We start from the raw sequence: 24,622 nt of genomic DNA, 5'->3' as shown, positions 1-24,622 counted from the left end.
TGATCCTTCTAAATAGGATCACGGGTCTCTATGGTTATTTCACAAGCCCCTCCTCCCACAGTTAGTAAACACTCCCCTAGGCTTACATTTAACCCTTTGATTACCCACTAGGTTAACCCCTTCCCTGCCAATGTCATTATTACAGTAACAGTGCATATTTTTAGCACTGATTACTGTAGTAATGTTACTGGTCCCCCCAAAAGTGTCAAAAAGGTCAGTTAGGGGTCTGATCTGTCTTCCGCAATGTCGCAGTCCCGCTAAAAATCACAGATCGCCGCCATTAATAGTAAAAAAAAAAAATGACATAAATCTTTCCCTAGTTTGTAGACTTAATAACTTTTGCGCAAACCAGTCAAAATATGCTTATTGTGTTTTTTTTTGTTTTTTTTTAAATATGTAGCAGAATACAAATTGGACTAAAAGGATGAAAATATTTGATTTTTCATATTTTTTTGTGGGGAATGGTATATAGCAGAAAGTGGAAAATATTGTTTTTTTTCAGAATTGTTGCTTTTTTTTGTTTATAGCGCAAAAAATAAAAGTCGCACAGGTGATCGAATACCACCAAAAGAAAGCTCTATTTGTGGGAAAAAAGGACATCAATTTTATTTCGGTACAGTGTCGCATGACCGCGCAATTTTCCATTAAAGTAATGCAGTACCGAATTGCAAAAAATGGCCTGGACATTAAGGGGCAAATCCTTCTGGTCCAGAAGTGGTTAATGTGCCTGTAAAGTGGTGCATCTGTACAATGTATGTAGCCTGCTGCAGCAATACTGACATTTCTAAAGGAAAAAAATGTAATTTAAACTTGCTTGCGGCTGTAATGTATTGTCGGCTCCCAGCAATACAGATAAAAAAAGAAAAAAAAACAGTGAATGGGTAGGGGCCGAGATCTGGGGGCCCCCTTGTTAAAGGTGGGCTTCCAGATTTCTATAAGCCCCCCACCCGCAGACCCCCACAACCACATCCCAGGGTTGTCGGGAAGAAGCCCTTGTCCCCAAGGGGACAAGGTGCTTTGGGGGGCACCCTCCCCATGTTGAGGGCAAGTGGCCTGGTATGGTTCAGGAGGGGGACACTCGCTCGTTCCCCCCCTATCCTGGCCTGCCAGTCTGCTTGCTCAGATAAGGGTCTGATATGAATTTTGGGGGGGGGGGCACACGCCATTTTTTTTTTTCAATTTTGACGTGGAGTTCCCCTTAGAATCTATACCAGACCCAAAGGGCCTTATATAGATTTTGGTGGGGACATTTTTTTTAATTCTGTCATAGGGTTTCCCTTAACCACTTAAATACATGGCACTTTCACCCCCTTCCTGCCTAGACCAATTTTCTGCCTTCAGTGCTCATTGGCATCTATGGGAAATGTTGGTCAGCTTGGCATGGCACTGTTCACGAACTATAGGTGACAGGGACACAAACTTGGCGTGCACTGAGAGGGGACCAAGTACTACAAAATATCTATAGAATATAAAAGTGGGTTATAACCTGAACATCACACTGACTGCACTAAACTAACTCAACTCACTATCCACTAAGTACCTGCCTAACCTCTATTATCACACACTATACATGGCTGCTGTGTAAGCAGAAGCCTTATATAGTGTGGGGTGTGGACTTAGCCCCTGAGCCATGATTGGCTAAAGGCACCCTGCCTTTAGCCAATCATGGCTCTGACAGGACATTGTGCTGTGATTGGCCAAAGCATACAGGTCATGTGCATGCTTCATCCAATCATTAGTAATTTATTCACTGCATTATGGGGCGCTCATCGGCGGGCGAATCTCCCGCCGAGCACCCCATTTGTTTGTGTGTTCAGCAAACACACGAACAGCTGATGTTCAAGTCGAACTTACATTCGTCTCGAATATCCCTATTTCTGATATAAATAGACATTCAGGCTGTCAGGTGCTTCCCCACTGACACAGGATTGTCATCCAATTTGGCTCAAAAAGGGCCAACTTGGATATTGACATCTAATGTCTATAGGTACCTTATATCTGTTTAAAAAGATCTCCATTCCACAGATAGGTAAATAGAAGGGATAGGTAGTCCTAGTCCTCTGAATCCACTGGCAAATGTTTCTGGTAAAGTCCACTGTGCTCAATATTGGTCCTGTTGTTAACGCTTAAGCAGGTCATACATGGCTTGAATTTCAGCCAATTCCTGTGAATCAGCCAATATTGAAGTTATGGGGGACCCTGCCAATGCCATAACCTCAGCAAATTTTGACTGAGAAATTGAAGGAGTCAGCTGGAAAAAATCAGACTGAATAGTGACTGCACACAATCAGCTGAAGTCACCATACCGGTATTCTGAGAGCTGTGGGATGCTGGCTATCAAGCAACAGGGAATTTACCCATAAATGCTGTTTAACGTGGATGTGGGAGTCTATGGATTTCTCATCAGCAAAAAAGAGTCAAGATATGTAAATATCAGGCCAAGAGTGACAGAAAAAAAAATTATTTGGCGAGTAAAACAGCTCTCACATATGTATTATCATTTTGTATTTGGCTGTTTGCTTGGAGGTCAACAACTGCCAGTGTGGCTGTTTGCAAAAGACCTTTGGTTCACAGATAGCAACTAGTAGAGTAAATAACTCTGATTACCTGATCTGCTGACCTGGTAGGACCTTCCTTTTTTTGCAGCATTCCTCCTAAAAAGTTTAACTCTACGAGGGAATGCTGGGCACCCTGAAAAGCTTTAACGCTGCTGGCTGAAAAATGTTGGATGTTAAGGAGTTGTTTTTCCAGGGCTGGCCCCTGCAGATTAGGCATATTTAATTATATATTATATATAAATATATTATATAATTTGCTAACTAGCACTAGCAGCGCTTAAAGTCTGTGCATCTAAACAAATGTCCAAATGTCACATACAGAATTCACAAAAGAGTCCACCATGTGATTAGTGATATTCATGAATTGGTGAAACCGCTATGTTGTCTTGAGATAACCAGGCTAATCCAAGCTTTTGACCCTTTCACTACATCGCATGAGTTCCTCTCCCCTTCAGAAAACAAACTTACCAGATTGGCATAAACATTTGGCCTTGTATAAATCTTTGGATATTGACCCGATATCTCACACCTACATCCATTGGTATATGTTCATAAATAAAAGATGAAGCATATAGCGTAATCCTATTACGGTATTTATTTCCCCAAATCCTGCTTTAAAATAGACTCACATGATTAAAAAAAATGAAAACAGCATAAAACAATGTCAAGGGTGATTCAGTGCGTTCAGTCTCTCTCACCACACTCCAGTAAGACTCGAGCTCGGTAATTCCCGGGTGATTCCAAAGTTGCTGACATACACTCACAGAGGCTGCGTGGTCACACCCCGGACACGTTTCGTCATTACGTCTTCTTCAGCGGGCATGGCCACGTGACCCGACCTCTCATACTTATACACACTCAGGCATCAGCGTTGACCCCTTCCGCCCAAAGGTTGCTTCAATGTATAGCTTGGAACAGCCATCAGTGATGCTCGATAATGATAACCAAGCCAACAAAGCTCCCAACAACCGAAAAACTACTGCTCAACACCAAGAAACACACCGCTGCGCAAATTTAGGTATAAATACACAATTCTCACTAACAGTGTATGAAAATCAAACTATTCATAAAATTATACATTGATTACATGCAGTAATAGATCTCAAAAAGTCTATAGCATATTAATCAATAAAAACATCCAATCATATTAAAAACGGAAACAAAACAAATAAATATTCTGATCTCATAGCTAATATATTAATCACCTATAAAATTCCGATCATCCTTTGTGTCACTTAAAAGTCACTTATAAAGCAATTCAGATCTAATTCTATGTTAAGTCCCTTAGGACTTAATGTGTCAGTCAAATAAATCCACCTTGTTTCTAATTTATATAGTTCTCTTACTCGGTTGGAACCCCTCCAATGTGGATGCATCTTATCATTCACCCAGAACTTCAAACCTGAGGGATTCCTATTATGTTTACGTTTAAAGTGTAAAGAAACACTATATTCTTTATAACCCTTACAGATATTAGTAATATGTTCTGATACTCGTTTACCTAAGGTTCTTTTAGTATGGCCAATATACATGAGCCACATGGACATTCTAAAGAGCAAACTACATGCGTAGAATTGCCAGAAATAAAATCTTTAATATCAAATTCCCTACCATTACTAGTCAACCTAAAACTGGTGAGACCCCTGATATGCGTGTTTACTTGTTGGCATGCCCTACATCTTCTGCAGGCATAAAAACCGACCCTATCCCAAAACATTTTTGGCCTTGCTGGTGGGTCAAGAATTTTCTTAACGGCCCTATCTCCAAAGGAAGGTGCTTTTCTATAAACAAAAATGGGTTTCTCAGGGAGTGAGTTCTTCAATATATTATCCATACTCAGAACTGACAAATATTTCATAAAAATGTTCTCCACTTCTCTAAATTGGGCATGAAAGTTACTAATAAAACCCCATTCATGTTTGTAATTTCTTATATGCACCTTATCTCTCAGACATACGTCTTGAGATTCTGGTCCTACCAAACTAATTGTCACATCAAGACGATCAGCTCTGTAACCCTTCTCAACAAATCTATTCTTTATCATTTGGGATTGTTGTAAAAAATCAGAAGTACAATTCCTCCTAATCCGCATATATTGTCTCTTCGGGATACTCCTTAAACATAGAGGGTGGTGTCCACTATATATGGGGAGCTAACTATTACGATCCAAGGGTTTAAAATAAACTTTAGTGGTAAGTATATCATTCTGTCTCATAATGGTCACATCCAGTGGCGGCTGGTCAATAGGGGCGCAGGGGCGCCGCCCCCCCAAGGCAGAAAAAAAAAGTGCTCCTTTAATGGCTGCGGCGGGGCGCCGGACAACGGTGCTTCTATGGAGAAGGTGGAGAGGGGTGGGTTTTTTGTCCTCATGTGCCAGTTTTTATTATTCTTGATTGGCGGCCCTTTACAATGTGCTCGGGGCACAGAGCTCTGCGCCCGAACACTCCCACTTGCCATGATTGCCATCCTGTGATTGGAGGAGGACGTCCGACGGCGACATCATAGGGGGCGGTGCTTGGGCATCACCTTCACTCTCTGCTTCCCGTCTGAGCCGACGCTCTTTCCATTTGTCTCCTCGATCGATTGAGTGAGCTGCAGGTGCTACAGGAGGACCGTACCCACCCCGGACACCGTCGCTGAGAGGACCTGTCACCCGTCCGAGTCACCGGCCCAGACAGAGAGACAGTATTGATTGCTGCAGTGCTGCTGTCTGCCTGACTGTAAGTGAAGAGACTCATTTTTAAAATGTTATACACCACGGCAGTGACGGCACTAAGCATCTTTCAGTCCGGACTCCGGAGCATTTTTAGGATACATGACGCCCCCCACTCCCCCTGGATGGTATGCAGCCAGTTGAGCCAGATAAGAGTAAAGGGGCCCCCTAATACAATGCTGTCCCTCCCCCCCTGGCCCCCTAATACAATGCTGCCCCCCTGGCCCCCTAATACAATGCTGTCCCCCCCTGACCCCCTAATACAATGCTGTTTCCCCCTGGCCCCCTAACACAATGCTGTCCCCCCCTGGCCCCCTAATACAATGCTTTCCCCCCTGGCCCCCTAATACAATGCTGTATCCCCCCTGGCCCCCTAATACAATGCTTTCCCCCCCTGGCCCCCTAACACAATGCTGTCCCCCCTGGCTCCCTAATACAATGCTTCCCCCCCTGGCCCCCTAATACAATGCTGTCCCCCCCTGGCCCCCTAATACAATGCTTCCCCCCCTTGGCCCCCTAATACAATGCTGTCCCCCCCTGGCCTCCTAATACAATGCTCCCCCCCTGGCCCCCTAATACAATGCTGTCCCCCCTGGCCCCCCTCATACAATGCTGTTCCCCCCCCTGGCCCCTTCATACAACGCTGCCCCCCCCAATACATTGCTGATCCCCTCCCTGGCCCCCTCATAGAAAAAAAAAGTGCTGGCTTTATATATATACTTTTGTTTTATTCAGAACTAGAACATCTAATAGGGTTATATCATTGCAGGATATTTCTTCTCACTTCCTGTCTTAGGGTCACCAGGACAGGAAGTGGGGGAATCTCACTGTGGGGACATAGCTTGCAATTGTTGCCTTATAATGCCCATATTATATATTATATTTAATATATATATAAACAATTGCTGGCTATATCCCCAAAATGAGATTGCCTCACTTCCTGTCCTGGTGACACCGACCTTAGTTACACTTTAGCTGCAACATGACAAAATGTGGATTATTTCAAGGGGTGACTATGATACTTTTTCAAGACACTGTACCTTGATTACTGAAGGCCCCTTTCACCCTTGTGTGACCTCAAAGTCACGCAATCTTTTTGCTGCGTTTTTGCCGTAAAGCAAAGACTATTACATTTTTGTGTTTGCGCCCATCCCAAAAAAATTTTGAGCACCAGCCGCCACTGGTCACATCTAAATAATCTGTTCTCCATTCCACTGGTAATCAAGCCTAATATTATTTGGATTGTTATTTAATTGCGGCATAAATGCTTTAAGAGTCAACTCTGATCCAGCCCATATAAAGAATAGAACAATAAAACAAGAGCTCCCCTCTGTTCTGACTGAATATGAATTTGTCTTTCCACTCATTTATCAAAAGGTTAGCGAGGCTCAGAGCAAATTTAGCCCCCATAGCCACACCCCTTTTTTGAGTATAGAACTTACCATTATACTAGAAGTAATTATGTGATAGACAGAACTCGAGGACCATCATCAAAAATGTCTTCTTAAGCGCTGCTAGTGCTGGTTGAATAAATTAATTCTGCAAAAAAATTTATTTTTATTATCCGTGTTATTGATAACAGCTGACATCTTGATATTTATTTTTTAGTTATTCCTGTATTGTTTAAACAATTGTGGTGCTGGGTGTGGTTATACAGTTATGTCTGTCTTACTATTTATTTAATTTGATTAGAAATAGTTTAACCCATAGTTGCCATGAATGCAATTCAGTTTTGGAACAATCGTAAACTACATTTGGAATCTGTGTTCTCCACTGAAGATGTGGAGAGCATAGATTTGAGCGGCACTCTGTCAGCTTTAGCGAACATTTTGGAAAAACAAGTTAAAAAGTGGTGGAATATTTTTCCCCCTTAAGTATTACCTGAAAGAAAAAAATCGATATGTGTAGTCTCAGATGGGAGGTGAACCCACAAGATGGCTTAGACAATATGCAATCCACTAATGAGTGGATATGTTTTTTCAATGGGGTAGCCTTAAAACTCCAGGAATTGGTTTTGAAAAGGAAAAAAATGAAAAAGGTTAATGATATACTGATTAAAATAGATCCAGTGAAGGAAACATCCCAAGTAATCAACTTCAATAGTGAGATTAAAAACAAATTGGAGAAAGTTGACAGGGATATTTAAAAAGAAGCTTAAAAAGCTCAATAGAGACAGGGCTGATTTAAAAAATTAATGTAGTATACTTATTGCAAAACCCCAATTCTAATGGATCATTTAGGGGAAATCAGGGGATACCAAATGGGAAGCCACTGATTTCCTATATGAGGTTAGATGGTGCGAGCAAACAGGACGCACTGATAGAGGGGAAGGAAGTTCCTACCCTAAAGCTAAATTTAAGCCTATTAATAAGGATAAGGGAGGTAGACCTAATACAAGAGAAAGTGATCTCCCAAATAGTCCTGTTCATCCTAATTTTCAAGGGCATGGAGGACATCGGATGATATATCAGACTATGCATAATCGTTTCAAACCTTTGTTCAATTATAGAGAGGAGGTTACCCCACCATATCATCAACCCTTAGGATCATCCCCCTTTTTTAGGGAGAGGTGGAAGAGGGACCTTCAGGGGTCAAGAAGGCAGACCCTGGAGAGAACGACCACCCCAGGGATATTATCATACCCCCCAGGAAACAGAGATGGGGCCCCTCCCCCCCATGGGAAAAGCCACACTTACCAATAGATCCTATAAAGAGAGAGGAGGAAGGGGGTGTAGGGCAGGATGCTAAGTCCAAAAGAAAAAGGAAAAGGGAAAAAATGAGAGATATCTATAACCTTACCGATGTCCAATTATCAGATAAAGAGATTTATATCTTGAATGCAGGTTTAAAATGTACCCTTAAAAAAGAAACAATAATACATTTAATGTGTATATAGATATACATAAATATATAAGGAAAAAAAATATAAAGAAATATTTTTTAGGGAGTGTGCCAAATAGGGATAGCCGAGTGGATAATAGGTCTATAGGTATTGATAGTGGTCTAAGAAATAATCTTTATTTATTCCACCTTCAACTTCTTATCATCATATTGAGGTATTTAAGCAACTGGTCCTGAGAGACTTAGAAAACATAACACCCAAAAAGAATATTAACCCTAGATACATACAGGAAGGTAGATGATTGAGAAAAGAAATAGTATCATAATCCATCCGAAGTTTCAGATTTCAATATTTTATTCAGAATACAACATAGATGACATATCAAATGTTTAAACTGAGAAAATGCATTATTTTAAGTGAAAAATAAGTTGATTTTAAATTTCATGGCATCAACACATCTCAAAAAAGTTGGGACAAGGCCATGTTTAGCACTGTGTGGCATTCCCTCTTCTTTTTATAACAGTCTGTAAACGTCTGGGGACTGAGGAGACAAGTTGCTCAAGTTTAGGAATAGGAATGTTGTCACATTCTTGTCTAATACAGGCTTCTAGTAGCTCAACTGTCTTAGGTCTTCTCTGTCGCATCTTCCTCTTTATGATGCGCCAAATGTTTTCTATGGGTGAAAGATCTGGACTGCAAACTGGCCGTTTAAGTACCCGGATCCTTCTTCTACGCAGCCATGATGTTGTAATTGATGCAGTATCTGGTCTGGCATTGTTGGAAAATGCAAGGTCTTCCTTATATGTACATTTAACTTTTCTGGGCTCTTATTGCTACCTATCCCAACTTTTTTGGAATGTGTAGCTCTCATGAAATCCAAAATGAGACAATATTTGGCATAACATTTCAAAATGTCTCACTTTCAACATTTGATATGTCATCTATATTATATTGTGAATAAAATATAAGATTATGAGATTTGTAAATTAGCCCATTCCTTTTTTACTCACAATTTGTACAGTGTCCCAACTTTTTGGGATTTGGGTTTGTACTAGATAAGCAATTTTATCATTCCTAGTTATCTGAAATGTTGGGGGAAATCGCAACATACGCATTATCTGAAAAAGACCCTACTGATAACTATTGAATGGAGCTAAATAGTCTAATAGAATATGGTTACGATAAGAGAATAATTAGCAAAAGGAGAAAATATATCTTGCACCTAGCTTTAATCGTATACTAACCATATATACTCTGCCGAAGGTCCATAAAGATCCTATTAATCCCCCTGCAAGATCTATTGTCAATGGCATAGATTCAGTTACAGCACAAGTGGGACAATATCTAGATACATATATCTAGATACATTAGCATGATAAACACTAAGGCATACTTGCGTGATACAAAAAAACGTATTATAGCTGTTAAGAGATGTCCAACTACCCAGTCATGCTAAGATTTTTCTTGAAACCGCTGATGTATTATCACTGTACGCAGTGATTCATCACGAAGATGCGATGCTCCCCCTTAATTGGGCCTTTAGTAAACGTGATGACGTCCCCCATGTGCAGAAGAAGTTTTTGAAGAGGGTCCTTGAGTTCTGTCTATCACATAATTACTTCTGGTATGATGGTAAGTACTATACTCAAAAAAGGGGTGTGGTTATGGGGCCTAAATTTGCTCCAAGCCTCGCTAATCTTTTTATGAGTGAGTGGGAGGACAAATTCATATTCAGTCAAAACAGAGATGAGCTTTTGTTTTACAAAAGATTAATTGACGATCTATTCTTTGTATGGGCTGGATCAGAGTTGACTCTTAAAGCATTTATGCAGCAATTAAATAACAATCCACATAATAAAAGGCTTGATTACCAGTGGAATGGAGAACAGATTACTTATTTAGACGTGATGATTATGAGACAGAATGATATACTTACCACTAAAATGTATTTTAAGCCCTCGGATCGTAATAGTTATCTCCCCATATATAGTGGACACCACCCTGTATGGTTAAGGAATATCCTTATGGGACAATTTATGCGGGTCAGGAGGAATTGTACTTCTGACACCGATTTTTTACAACAATCCCAAACTATAGAGGATAGATTTGTTGAAAAGGGTTACAGAGCTGGTCGTCTTGATGAGACAATTAGTTTGGTATGTGTTAGGGACTAGATGAACTCCCTACGAATATTCAGGAACACATAGAGATGCACACAAGCTGTAGATATAGCAACATAAACAATTATAATATAACTATTGTGTATACATTTTGTATAATATAAATATTTAATATAAGTAATATTGTGTAAATATAAAAGCAATATAAACAAATGTCCTGAGCATATATACAGTTAGAATAACAGAAAAATTATTTTGCAATAAGAGGCTTGGCTTCATTATGACTCATGATTACATGATACTTTTTGGCATACTACACAATTTTATACTGTTCCCATAACATATTTACCAATCAGATGTTCTTCTGTGCAACTATTTTTGCAGAGTCAGACATAGCCGAACAAACAAGATGTTATGACTATAAATCAGGCATAATTGCAGGAATAATAGAGAAGAATATACAGTATGAAAACACCATTAACCCTTCAGAAGGACAAGAATCTCAAGACGTATGTCTGAGAGATAAGGTGCATATAAGAAATTACAAACATGAATGGGGTTTATTAGTAACTTTCGTGCCCAATTTAGAGAAGTGGAGAATATTTTTATGAAATATTGGTCAGTTCTGAGTATGGATAACATCTTGAACTCACTCCCTTAATAACCCATTTTCATTTATAGAAATGCACCTTCGTTTGGAGATAGGGTCGTTAAAAAAATCCTTGACCCACCAGGAAAGCCAAAAATGTTTTGGGATAGGGTAGAGTTTTACGCCTGCAGAAGATGTAGGGCATGCCAACAAGTAAACATACATATCAGAGGTCTCACTAGTTTTAGGTCGACTAGTAATGGTAGGGAATTTGATATTAAAGATTTTATCTCTTGCAATTCCACGCATGTAGTTTACTCTTTAGAATGACCATTTGGACTCATGTATATTGGCATTAGGTGTAATTTTATTAATCAATCTGGTTTTTAACTCAATCTATGATTTGGCTTCCTTATTTATAGTATATTTGCATCAGAAATAAAACAGAAGGAAACAGTAGTAACGGCTGCATATCTTAACAGATCCCCATCTGCACTGCTAAGCCTAAATATGCCTTATTTGTGACGTCAGTCAGTTCCGTTCAGCGTGATCCTCAGTATTAAGGATTGAGTGATATGTTGATTAAAAATGGAAAAAGCTGAGTGAGTTAAGGAGACATCTTTAGTAGTAATTACTTTGGAATGACAATCTTTCTGAATAGAAGAGATTTTGTGTCTCTGAATCAGCATAAGCGAGCGTAAGTAGATTTGAGAATTACTGATGGCAGGATTGTATTCAGCTCAATGCTTAATAATATATATTTTTTTCAATGTCCTGTAATTTCAGTTGTGGACAAAGCACACAGGATGAGATTAGAGACAATACCACAGTGTTCACAAGGATCCTGGATCGTCTCCTAGATGGCTATGATAACCGCTTAAGACCGGGATTGGGAGGTTGGTAATTGTTTTTAATTCCGCGATTGTGCTTAATCACATAATATCTACAAAGTTGCCGAAGCACACATGACTGTACATGTGTTAAAAATGAATCACATAAGTGCAAACAATCACGTATATACTAGAATTTATACTTAGCAGGGAAATGTATAACCTGCAGTAGACCATAGCAACCAATCAAAACACATTTTTATTGATCTTATTTAAAGTATACTTGCCATGAGAGAAATATTGATGGCATTTTTCCACAAGGAAAGCTTGTCTGGCTGTGATTTGCTCTTGAACAAGGATGCGGCAAATAACATTCGGAAACAAGTTTTGTACTTTATTTCTACAATTGTTGAGAGTCAGTATCCTACAAAAATCTGAAGTCATGACAAGGTGAGGATTTCATTAAAGCTCATCTCAAAGCTACAGTAAATACACCTTTGGAATTTATACATATGATAGTTGTTTAACCTGACAAAGGATTTGCATGTGTGTCTATCCAGTCCTGAGATTTATGGAACCCTGCCAAACAGCACCACCAAGTTAGTTATCTGATATTTAAATATTACTGGTGACATTAAACTCTGTTTTAAAAAGAAAAAAATATATATATTCAAGTATGTATTAAGCGGTCTCTTAAAGTGGAACTTCACTCTCCCAATCAACATTGATTATTGTTAATCCACATGCTTCTAGTATTAGTAGATAGATAGGAAAGTATATTATATTTGCTTGTTTAAAGTTTTTTTTTTTTTTTTTACATTTCTTCAGTTACTTCCTGGTTTCTTGCCTAGGCAAATGATGTCATGCATCCCAGGAGTTTTCAGGAGGGGAGAGGAAGAGGGGTTTTCTCAGCTAAGCACACTCTCTTGTATGCATACTTGAGCTAAGGGCAAAAAGTAAATGCTACATGAATCATGAACCCTTACTCAAGATGGCCACAGCCAGAAATGCTGGCGGGTGTTTTTTAAGCAATTTCTCAGCAAAGTAAAGCACAAAAAAATGGATAGATGGGGGAGTTTGCTTTGAATTATAAAAATTAATTGAATAGCGTTTTTGGTTTGTGGTGCTCAGATACAGTGAAGATCCACTTTAACGTATCACTGAGATCCCTGCCAGCACTGTCTGCTCCTCCGCTCCTGCCTGTGCCCCGCATGTCAAGTTGCTTGCTATGGGGGCACACATGCAGACAAGTTTCCAAACTGGGCTGTGTGCATCAATAGAGACACACAGATCAGTTCGCCCCAGCCCCTGCTCCCTTCCTACAGGATTTGACTGACATCAGCAGTAGCAAATGGCTCCCACTGCTTTTAATCTGTCCTGTGAGAAGAAGAACAGAGACCATCACTTATGTAGAATGGCAAAGAGCTGGATCACGAGAGAGCTCAGATAAGTATTGGGTGGGGGGAAGGAACAAGCAGTAGGACATTTTTTACCTTAAATTAGGGAATGCATTAGGTAAAAAAGCCTTGGTTTTACAACAACTTTAAAAAAAAGTATTGATCTCAGCCTCCTGCAAATCTTCAACTTTCTTCTGATATCCTTTGACTTCCTGTGAAAGGGTGGTTACGTTCATTCTCTATGGTCCCACTGCGTGTAGAAATGTAGACACCCTCTCTTGCTTGCTCCTGAGATTGATTAGGGACTATAGGCTATGGGATTTGTAGTTCGCATAGAGCAGTGCACATGGCTGCAACTGACGTCCACTGCTCCTTCCAAACAAACAAAAGTGAGAATGAAAAGGAAAATAGAATACTAGGTCAATAAGTGGTGGATGTGTATGGATTATTTTTGGCAAAAAAAGAATATTGTTAGGTGTCACTTTAAGCAATACAAGTTACCTTTGCCCCCAAATTTTGATTGCACAGTGAAGGAGCAGCAGCAAATTGGTGAGCTTATTTTTCTGCTCTTTTCTCATTATTTATTTTTCCTTGTGTGTATATTTGCTATCAGTACACCTGATTGGCTCCTAGTTCTTCCCTCCCTTTCCAAGACTTTTTCTGCAAGTGAGATCATAAGGGTAACATCAAATTCAATAATTACACCAAACATTCACTGCAGATTAATCTTCATGATGCATATGTTTTAAATGAGAGAGTAATTCATTAATCACTGAAATTCATCTTAACATCTTTTTAAATATTAACAGACACAAAAAAAATGGCAGCACTCCTAAATCCCCTTTTCTCCCTCCTGTCAATGAAAACATATATGACCCACTAAATCTTTCTTGTAAACACATATCTCAAACTCAGAATTTGCTTTCTAGAAGCAGTCTCAACTTAGATCTCCTCTTCCTGGATTTTAATGGCCCATTGCTAAGGCTTGGAGCACAGTGAGCTAGGACTGCACAAATTCAAACAAGCTTAGTGTGGTCAGACTTTTGACAGTTCTATTTCGGAACTGGTATGTGGTTTTTGACATCATGTAATACAGCAAATTTGTTTAACAGAGAAAATTCAGGAAGAGGAGAGCTATGTTGAGACTGCTTCTAGGAAAGTAAATGTTGGACCTGAGATATTATTTGTATACATGCAAGATTAAGTGGGTGAGACTTGCTTTCTTTTCCAGGAGGGAACAAAGGGGATTTAGGAGCGCTGTCATTTTTTTGTGTCTATTAATATCAGTTGTGCCCAGAAGCTGATGGGAGTGAGTCAGCAACTTTAACTAGGATTTAGCGCATTTTGCATTATATACTACTGTCTTCTTTTTATACCTCCCTAACATTTTTAATGAGTGCACAACTGCATTAATTGGTGTTGTCAGCTAGATTACAGCCACAAGCTTTTAAGACAGTTTAGACTTGTCCTCTAAAGACATTTACACTGAAGGTTAAACTGAATTACTTAAAAATGAATCTACCTGTCAAAAAACATCTAGAATATCCTGTATAATTTTGGAACCCTGTTAATGAGAATATGTTAGGGTAAATTGAGATTAGGGATGATCGAACTTTTGAAAAGTTCGGTTCGACCAGAACACCCGAACTTCACGAAAGTTCGGTTCGGATTTCAGAACCCCATTGAAATCAATGGGACCCGAACTTCTGTAATCAAAAAACACAATTTTTAAGCCCTAAAACCCAATAAATGCCCCTAAAAAGTGCCTAGGGTTCTGGGTCATGCCCCAGGGACTATTAATCACACAAAAAAAAGTTCTTAAAAATTGTCGTTTTTGATAGATAGCCAATTATTGAAAAAATAAAAAAAAAAAAAAAAAAAGAGATTTCTTTGGATTTAGTGTCTGGGGGGTCTAAAAGTTGTACCTGTGAAGTTTCAGCTCTGTAGCATGTCCAGAACCAGAATTACAGCATACCAAACCTTCAAAAATGACTTTTTTGCTTAACCGCACCTTTCTTTTGCTCCTAATCAACGGCTCAGCCAATGTGTATGATGGGGACATAATGCAGTGCACTGGGAACAAGATTAGAGGTTTTTTTGGAAAAAGGTGCTGTCTCTTTAAATGTGCATATAATTAACGGGTGTATTTCCACAATGGGGCTTTTATTACCAAATGTTTCAAGAAGTCCAAAGATGTATGTAATTGCACTTTATTTCATGTAAAATGGTGTTTGGTGCACTTTAACTTGAAATCTCACAAGAAACAGACATATATGCACGGATACATTGAGGGTTAGGGGTAGGGGCCACAATGTAGTGCAGAGTGAACAAGATTAGAGATGTTTTGGATGAATACTGTTGTCTCTTGACTTTGAATAGAAGTAAAGGATGCTTAAAAATTGGGCATTTGGTGGTGCGGACGATGCCTTGACACCATATCCCTATGAAAGTGCTGGTAATGAAAGCAATAATTGCCTTTGTAAGGAAAAAAATTACAATGATATGCATCTGTGTGACAGGTGCGCAAAAATTGTTGTTTGGGTGTTGGCGGAGCCATACCACTGTAAGCCCAAAGAGCTGGTGTTGAAGAAGGCGTAAAAATTATGAAGGTGTGCACCTGTGGAACAGGTGCGCAAACATGGTAGTTTTGGTGTTGGCGGAGCCTCCCCACCATAACCCCAAAGAGCTGGCTTTGAAGGAGGCCCAAAAATTGTAAAGGTGTGCACCTGTGGAACAGGTTCGCAAACATGGTAGTTTTTGTTTAGCATAGCCTCCCCACCTTAACCCCAAAGAGCTGGTGTTGAAGGAGGCCCAAAAATTGTAAAGGTGTGCACCTGTGGAACAGGTTCGCAAACATGGTAGTTTTTGTTTAGCATAGCCTCCCCACCTTAACCCCAAAGAGCTGGTGTTGAAGGAGGCCCAAAAATTGTAAAGGTGTGCACCTGTGGAACAGGTTCGCAAACATGGTAGTTTTTGTTTAGCATAGCCTCCCCACCTTAACCCCAAAGAGCTGGTGTTGAAGGAGGCCCAAAAATTGTAAAGGTGTGCACCTGTGGAACAGGTTCGCAAACATGGTAGTTTTTGTTTAGCATAGCCTCCCCACCTTAACCCCAAAGAGCTGGTGTTGAAGGAGGCCCAAAAATTGTAAAGGTGTGCACCTGTGGAACAGGTTCGCAAACATGGTAGTTTTTGTTTAGCATAGCCTCCCCACCTTAACCCCAAAGAGCTGGTGTTGAAGGAGGCCCAAAAATTGTAAAGGTGTGCACCTGTGGAACAGGTGCGCAAACATTGTCGTTTTTGTTTTAGCATAGCCTCCCCACCTTAACCCCAAAGAGCTGGTGTTGAAGGAGGCCCAAAAATTGTAAAGGTGTGCACCTGTGGAACAGGTTCGCAAACATGGTAGTTTTTGTTTTAGCATAGCCTCCCCACCTTAACCCCAAAGAGCTGGTGTTGAAGGAGGCCCAAAAATTGTAAAGGTGTGCACCTGTGGAACAGGTTCGCAAACATGGTAGTTTTTGTTTAGCATAGCCTCCCCACCTTAACCCCAAAGAGCTGGTGTTGAAGGAGGCCCAAAAATTGTAAAGGTGTGCACCTGTGGAACAGGTGCGCAAACATTGTCGTTTTTGTTTAGCATAGCCTCCCCACCTTAACCCCAAAGAGCTGGTGTTGAAGGAGGCCCAAAAATTGTAAAGGTGTGCACCTGTGGAACAGGTGCGCAAACATTGTCGTTTTTGTTTTAGCATAGCCTCCCCACCTTAACCCCAAAGAGCTGGCGTTGAAGGAGGCCCAAAAATTGTAAAGGTGTGCACCTGTGGAACAGGTGCGCAAACATTGTCGTTTTTGTTTTAGCATAGCCTCCCCACCTTAACCCCAAAGAGCTGGTGTTGAAGGAGGCCCAAAAATTGTAAAGGTGTGCACCTGTGGAACAGGTGCGCAAACATTGTCGTTTTTGTTTTAGCATAGCCTCCCCACCTTAACCCCAAAGAGCTGGTGTTGAAGGAGGCCCAAAAATTGTAAAGGTGTGCACCTGTGGAACAGGTGCGCAAACATTGTCGTTTTTGTTTTAGCATAGCCTCCCCACCTTAACCCCAAAGAGCTGGTGTTGAAGGAGGCCCAAAAATTGTAAAGGTGTGCACCTGTGGAACAGGTGCGCAAACATTGTCGTTTTTGTCATAACCAAAATGAGGTTCTGTGAACGTAAAGAGAATGAGAGGAGGGTTTGAGGGTGGCACCATGGTCCAGGCTTAAACTGAGGCTCAACTGCCACATCACAACGATAGCCTAGTCTACAAGGTCTGCATCAGGTGCATCAAAGCTTGATATCCACGACTGATTCATCTTAATGAATGTCAAACGGTCGACTGAGTCGGTGGAGAGTCTAGTTCGATGGTCTGTGACGAATCCTCCTGCTGCGCTGAATGCCCGTTCCGATAGGACACTGGAAGCAGGGCAGGCCAACAACTCCATGGCATACTGGGCCAGTTCTGGCCAGTGGTCTAATCTTAAGACCCAGTATGCCAGTGGATCGGATTCGTCACATGAAAAGCCCTCTGTGTCACTTTGTGCCCTCACGTAATCGTCCACCATGTGATGCAGACGCTGTCGATGCGATGTGGCAGCTGAGAGGCCTGGGCGGTGAGGACTAAAAAAAGACCGAAAGGCATCCGTCAACCGCACGCCTTCTCCAACGCTCCTCTCGTGACCACCAGTAGAATCCATGGTAGGTTGTCCCCGCCCCTGCACCCTACGGGAGTTGGGGAACATGTTCACCAGATTCCTCTTGAGACTGTCCTCAAGGGATTTGATCCTGTGGACTCTATGGGTGGATGGGAAAAGCTCCGAGACTTTACACTTGTACCGGGGGTCAAGTAGGGTGGCCAACCAATAGTGGTTAGTCTCTTTAATGGCCTTGATTCTGGGGTCCTTTCGCAGGCTCTGGAGCATGATGTTTCCCATGCGTCGCAAATTAGCGAAGGCCTGAGAAGCTGACTCCTCGGGGTCACTCATAACGACATTATCTTCAACGGGCTCCTCCTCCTCCCAGCCACGTACTACTCCAAAGTGTCCCGAGGGAGTCAAACTAGGCCTTGCAGATTGCCGCATGTCTTCCTCCTCCTCCTCCTCAAACCCTGCAAAAGTTCCCGCAGAATCGTCCTCCTCCTCCTCTTCCACCCCTGGATCCTGCTCGGGCCTCTGGGAGCTAGGCATAATGGGGTCAGGATTCTCAGGATAAAGGGGGCCTTGAGAGGCAAGGAAGTCCTCCTCTTCCTCCTGCTGCTCTGCCTCCAGTGCCCTGTCCATAATGCCACGCAGAGTGTGCTCCAACAAAAACAGTACCGGTAGGGTGTCACTGATGCATGCGCTGTCCCGGCTGACCATCCTTGTGGCCTCCTCAAATGGCGAGAGGACAGCGCATGCATCCTTAATCAAAAGCCACTGCCGTGGTGAAAAGAAGCCCAGGCGCGCAGAGCCAGTGCTGGTGCCGTACTCGCATAGGTATTCATTGAGGGCCCTCTGCTGCGTGTACAGGCGCTGCAGCATAGCCAAGGTGGAGTTCCAGCGGGTGGGCATGTCACAGATGAGGCGGTGTACCGGCAGGTGAAACTCGCGCTGCACTTCGGCCAAACGTGCAGTGGCACTGTACGACCGCCTGAAGTGACTGCACACCCTTCTTGCCATCCTTAGCACATCCTGCATTCCCGGGTACGAGTTCAAAAACCGCTGTACCACGAGATTCAGGACATGCGCCAGGCATGGCACATGGGTTAACTTTCCCTGACGAAGGGCGGCCAGGAGGTTTGACCCATTATCAGTAACCACCATCCCTGGCTGCAGCTGGCGTGGTGTCAACCACCTCTGGGCCTGTGCCTGCAGAGCCCCAAGAATCTGAGGGGCAGTGTGCTGCCTGTCCCCTAGACACACAAGCTGCAGCACTGCGTGACACCTTTTGGCCTGAGACATAGAATAGCCCTTTGAACGTTTACGTGGTATCTCATCATATTCAAAGGACCATTCTGCAGAGGAGGGCATGGAGGAGGTAGAGGAGGAGGAGCAGGAGGGGGTAGAAGTGATCGATCTACCCGGATCAGCGACACCACCAGCTGTTTGCAGACGTGGGGGCAACACTGGCTGCAGCACCGAGCCCTGGCTACAATCCCTTCCACTGGCAAGCAGTGTCACCCAGTGAGCAGTGACAGAAATGTACCGTCCCTGCCCATGTTTGCTTGACCAAGTGTCAGCCGTCAAGTGTATCTTACGGCTGACTGACTTGGCCAGGGATGACACTACATTGCCTTCCACATGTTGGTATAGGGATGGCAGGGCCTTACGGGAAAAGTAATGCCGACTTGGCACCTGCCACTGTGGAACTGCACATTTTGCGAAGTCACGGAAGGGAGCAGACTCTACCAGGTTAAATGGTAATAGTTGCAGAGCCAGTAGTTTAGCCAAACTACTGTTTAGACGCTGGGCATGTGGGTGGCGGGGAGTATACATTTTTTTTCGTTCCAGCATGTGTGGAATCGAAATTTGGCGTCTAGATGATACAGCTGGTGGTGTGCTGGAGGTAGATGCGACACTGCCTGCTATATCATCATCCCTGCCAGTGGAGGCTGCCAACAGGTGACGAGTGACTATAGCAGGGCCAGGAACAGACTGATGTGCAGGTGGAGCAGGTGGAGCAGATGGAGCATGAGGAGGAGCGCGAGGAGAACTAGGAGGCCGACTGACCAATCTTTGGCCCTTTTGTGGGTTCTTTAAATGCTCCTGCCAACGGGCCGAGTGGTGGGTTGTCAAATGCCTGTTTAGGCAGCTTGTACCCAGGTGGTTGACATTTTTGCCACGTTTTATACCCTTCTTACAAATCTTGCAGATCGCAACTGTTTTATCTGCATGGGATGTCTCAAAAAAGGCCCAGCAAGATGAGGTGTGTATAGTGGCCCGGGAGACAACAGGTGCGGCCTTAGATGGAGTAGGCCGTCTGCTCTCCCCTCTTGCTTGCTCTGCCTCCTCCTCAACCTCAGACCCAACATCTGACTCCATCAAAGACTGAGCATCAGGCCTGGCCTGGGAGACAACAGGTGCGGCCTTAGATGGAGCGGGCCGTCTGCTCTCCCCTCTTGTTTGCTCTGCCTCCTCCTCAACCTCAGACCCAACATCTGATTCTATCAAAGACTGAGCATCAGGCCTGGCCTGGGAGACAACAGGTGCGGCCTTAGATGGAGCGGGCCGTCTGCTCTCCCCTCTTGTTTGCTCTGCCTCCTCCTCAAACTCAGACCCAACATCAGACTCCATAAAGGACTGAGCATCAGGCTGGAGTAGATGGCCGACACTGTGGTCAAACAGCTCAGCTGACTCCTCTGCCATGTCTGAAATTGGGTCTAAGGGAGGACATGAGGTGGACATGGACTCATCTGTATTTGTTCTGACAACTGCAGAAGACTGACCACTTTTCTCTGCCTGGGTCACTGTAGTTGCAGATGATGCCGATGATGAGGGTTTGTTCATATAGTCCACCACCTCCTGTACATACTGTGGACGTATAGCTTGGCCACTGCCGGAGAACAATCCAAATGGTGGCCTGGCTGAGGACTGACCACCACGTCCACCCCTGCCTCTAGACACCCTAGAAGCTGTGCCCCTTTCCGCAGCAGGGCCACGTATGCCTTTTCTTGGTCTACCAGGCATATTTGTCACTGATGCGTTGGCAACTGTGTGCGGTGAAAAACGCACACTGCTATGCGACCCACAGTTGTCGCTGGATACAGCACAGCAGTTGCGGTTCACGCACAGTAGCAAAGCCTTTTGCACAGTGGACCTAACGCTTTGAACAACAGGCGTTAGGTTGTCACTGATGCGTTGGCAACTGTGTGCGGTGAAAAACGCACACTGCTATGCGACCCACAGTTGTCGCTGGATACAGCACAGCAGTTGCGTGTCACGCACAGTTGCAAAGGCTTTTGTACAGTGCACCTAACGCTTTGAACAACAGGCGTTAAGTTGTCACTGATGCGTTGGCAACTGTGTGCGGTGAAAAACGCACACTGCTATGCGACCCACAGTTGTCGCTGGATACAGCACAGCAGTTGCGGTTCACGCACAGTAGCAAAGCCTTTTGCACAGTGGACCTAACGCTTTGAACAACAGGCGTTAGGTTGTCACTGATGCGTTGGCAACTGTGTGCGGTGAAAAACGCACACTGCTATGCGACCCACAGTTGTCGCTGGATACAGCACAGCAGTTGCGGTTCACGCACAGTAGCAAAGCCTTTTGCACAGTGGACCTAACGCTTTGAACAACAGGCGTTAGGTTGTCACTGATGCGTTGGCAACTGTGTGCGGTGAAAAACGCACACTGCTATGCGACCCACAGTTGTCGCTGGATACAGCACAGCAGTTGCGTGTCACGCACAGTTGCAAAGGCTTTTGTACAGTGCACCTAACGCTTTGAACAACAGGCGTTAAGTTGTCACTGATGCGTTGGCAACTGTGTGCGGTGAAAAACGCACACTGCTATGCGACCCACAGTTGTCGCTGGATACAGCACAGCAGTTGCGGTTCACGCACAGTAGCAAAGCCTTTTGCACAGTGGACCTAACGCTTTGAACAACAGGCGTTAGGTTGTCACTGATGCGTTGGCAACTGTGTGCGGTGAAAAACGCACACTGCTATGCGACCCACAGTTGTCGCTGGATACAGCACAGCAGTTGCGTGTCACGCACAGTTGCAAAGGCTTTTGTACAGTGCACCTAACGCTTTGAACAACAGGCGTTAAGTTGTCACTGTATTTTGCTGCCTAGCAAGCACGTATACCTGCTGTGATACAGCAGCACTGTGCCACGTGCTCACTAAACAGAACCCTCACACTTTCCCTACAGAAACTAAATTTTCAAATCTAACTAATGTAGTACAAAGTTCCCTAACTACACTAGATATCCCTTTCCACTAAATAGAAAGCTCCATACAGCAGAAGACTGACACTGTCCCTTAAGTTTTTTTTTTTTTTTTTTTTTTTTTAACTCTAAGAACCAGCACAATCGCTGTATCTAACTACACTGGCTGTAAGCTAAATACAATTCTGCTATATGGAGCTTTAGAACCACTCGATATGTAGGAAATGTAGTGTAGCAAGCAGGAGTCAGACAGAACTGCTTCAACTCTCTTCAACAGGCTCTGGATAACTGTGCTAGGGGTTAGGCGGGGCCATCTTATATAGTGTGGGGCGTATTCACTCCTGATTGGCCTCTGGTCCCCGTAGTCACTCCAATCACGTTCCTAGGAGACTCCTGCCCCCTCATTGGCTTTTGCAGACGTTTCTGGGCCAATCACGGGCTTTTAAAGCCCAGTTCCTGTCCCAGTGCATTTTGGGCGGTTCTGGTGGCCGAATACCGAACTTTTGCCGCAAAAAGTTCGGTATTCGGCCGAATATCGAACATCCAATGTTCGGGTCGAACCGATGGTCGACCCGAACCGTTCGATCATCCCTAATTGAGATGGCTCCCTGAAAATACATTGGGGAGGAATTCAACAAAGCTGCTTCGCCACTTTTCTGGTGTTACTCCACATATGGTAATGTGCTATGCCACATTCCTGAAGCATCTGCGACACTTTTGGTTCCAACTCATGTGCCAAATTCAGGTAGTTCTAAAATGCACCACTTTTACATTGTGGCATAGTGAATGCGCCAAATTCAAAATAAAATAACAACAGTTTGTATTTTACAAAAGTGGAGCTAATTAAGACCAACTCTTTCTTGGTATACAGAGAGGGACCCTGACGCAGACAGATTTTGTGAAAGTATCATGCGTGAGTTCTAAAAGTGGTGCAGTGCCAAATTCAGTTACAAAATCTAGATAGGTACATGAATTTGGCGCATGCTGCATCATTTTTAGAACGCACCTGAGACAAAAAATCTGTTTGCATCAGTCTTTATGAATTCAAGGGACTATCCTTTCCTTTTATTGAAAAAGAGATAATGGATAGCATTTAAAGTTTATTATTCAACTGCCCTGGTTTTCAGCATCAAATGTGTGACAAAGTTGGAACTGCATACTTTACAAGTATATTAGGATGCTTATGACCAATAGTGTGAGAAGGCAAGTCTTGGTGAGATTAATTATATAGCTTTATTCTTTCGAATCCATCACCACTTGGAGTCACCAGCATATTGATAACAAAATGCAATGTGTTACATTTGTCATTTTGCATTTCTCTGCAATGATCTTTTCCAGGGGATCAATAGCACCAATGCCTCTTTTTTACACATTGATTATTATTGGAACAGGCAAGGCATTAGGATTTTTTTACATACTACAATACTGTAAATCATTTTAGTACCTACATTTTATTATAATTATACTGATGAAATATGAAAGATTGCATTAAACATTCTGTACAAATAATCAGCTCATCCACATCTATCAATAACTTCAAAAGCCAACTTATATCTTCTTAGGTTTGCATTATTGTATGTTACTCTTACTGTTTTTGTTTTCTTTTTTTTTTTTTACTAAAATAGTGTCTAGGCGTTTGCCACTCAAACATAATGTTTTGTCAAATCTAATGTAGATTATGTCAACTCTAGTATAGATTAATTGTTAGCCTGGACTATACTGTAAGTGCCAGTATAGCAAGCTTTGGTAATGTAAAAAAAAAATAAAAAATCCATAAGCCGCACATCATAAAGCAGACCCATTTGCATGAAGTGAGATAAATGGCCTCAGCCTGGACTCCAGCCAGACTACTCCCCCAATGTGTTCTGATCATGAGGGGGTGTTTATAAGATTGGTTGCTTTGTGATAGAAATGGATGACACAGGTACTCAAACAAGCAATCAAGTGGATAAAAACAGCCACAAACATCAAAGCTGCTCACAAACATCAAGACTGCTATACAGTATATATATATATATATATATATATATATATGTGAAAATGGAATAACAAGGAATTGCAAAACAATATTGTTGAGTTATTCCTTTTAAGGTGACCAATGTAATTATTATTAATAGGTTATTCATTTAAAGTGACCAATGTATTTATCCACATAAACAAAAAAAATGAAGTGTACTTGCATGTGTCAACTTAGTAAGCATGATTAAAGACAATACAGTTTATTAAGGAATAAAAAAAAAGTAGATGCTCTAGAACAGAAAGCAATTAATAAAAAGCCAAGACACCCCAGACCCCAGACTTAATGGGAGCTAATGAGCGATCAGTTTGTTACTATGTACCATCAATGATTTGAAGCATTGTGTGTCATCTATATATGTAATATTCAATACTACCTTGATATGGCCAACATAAACATGTATGGTGCATAAAAAGAGGTTATACATAGGAGAGAAAATAATATTATGGATAAAAAATAGAATATGAAATGGAAAAAGAATGACAAGGGAATGGACTGAAACATTATAAAGAGGAGTTGTCAAGTTACTCATAATAATGGGTAATAATCCATTCACAATTCAGATCTCTAGGTATACAAATGTCCAGTTTAAAAATCCAAAAAAATAAAATAAAAAATCCAAAAATCCTACACAGGAGAGAGAGTCAATTGCCACCATGAACAGGT

At 42.3% G+C, this 24,622-nt stretch overlaps 1 protein-coding gene across 2 annotated transcripts in view; it reads left to right on the top strand.

Moving 5' to 3' along the window:
- Positions 1 to 24,622, top strand: part of GABRA1 (gamma-aminobutyric acid type A receptor subunit alpha1) — a 288,453-nt gene that overhangs the window by 78,645 nt on the left and 185,186 nt on the right. For both annotated transcript variants that reach the window (XM_082256517.1, XM_082256516.1), the window contains exon 3: positions 11,609 to 11,718. In XM_082256517.1, coding sequence (XP_082112643.1) covers positions 11,609 to 11,718 — 110 coding nt within the window. The remainder of the gene's footprint in view (positions 1 to 11,608; positions 11,719 to 24,622) is intronic.

Source organism: Pelophylax lessonae, assembly GCF_965119305.1.
Source record: "Pelophylax lessonae genome assembly, chromosome: 4".
Classification (NCBI taxonomy): Eukaryota; Metazoa; Chordata; class Amphibia; order Anura; family Ranidae; genus Pelophylax; species Pelophylax lessonae.
The sequence above is the reverse complement of the archived record's forward strand: the minus strand, read 5'-3'. Positions and strand labels throughout refer to the sequence as shown.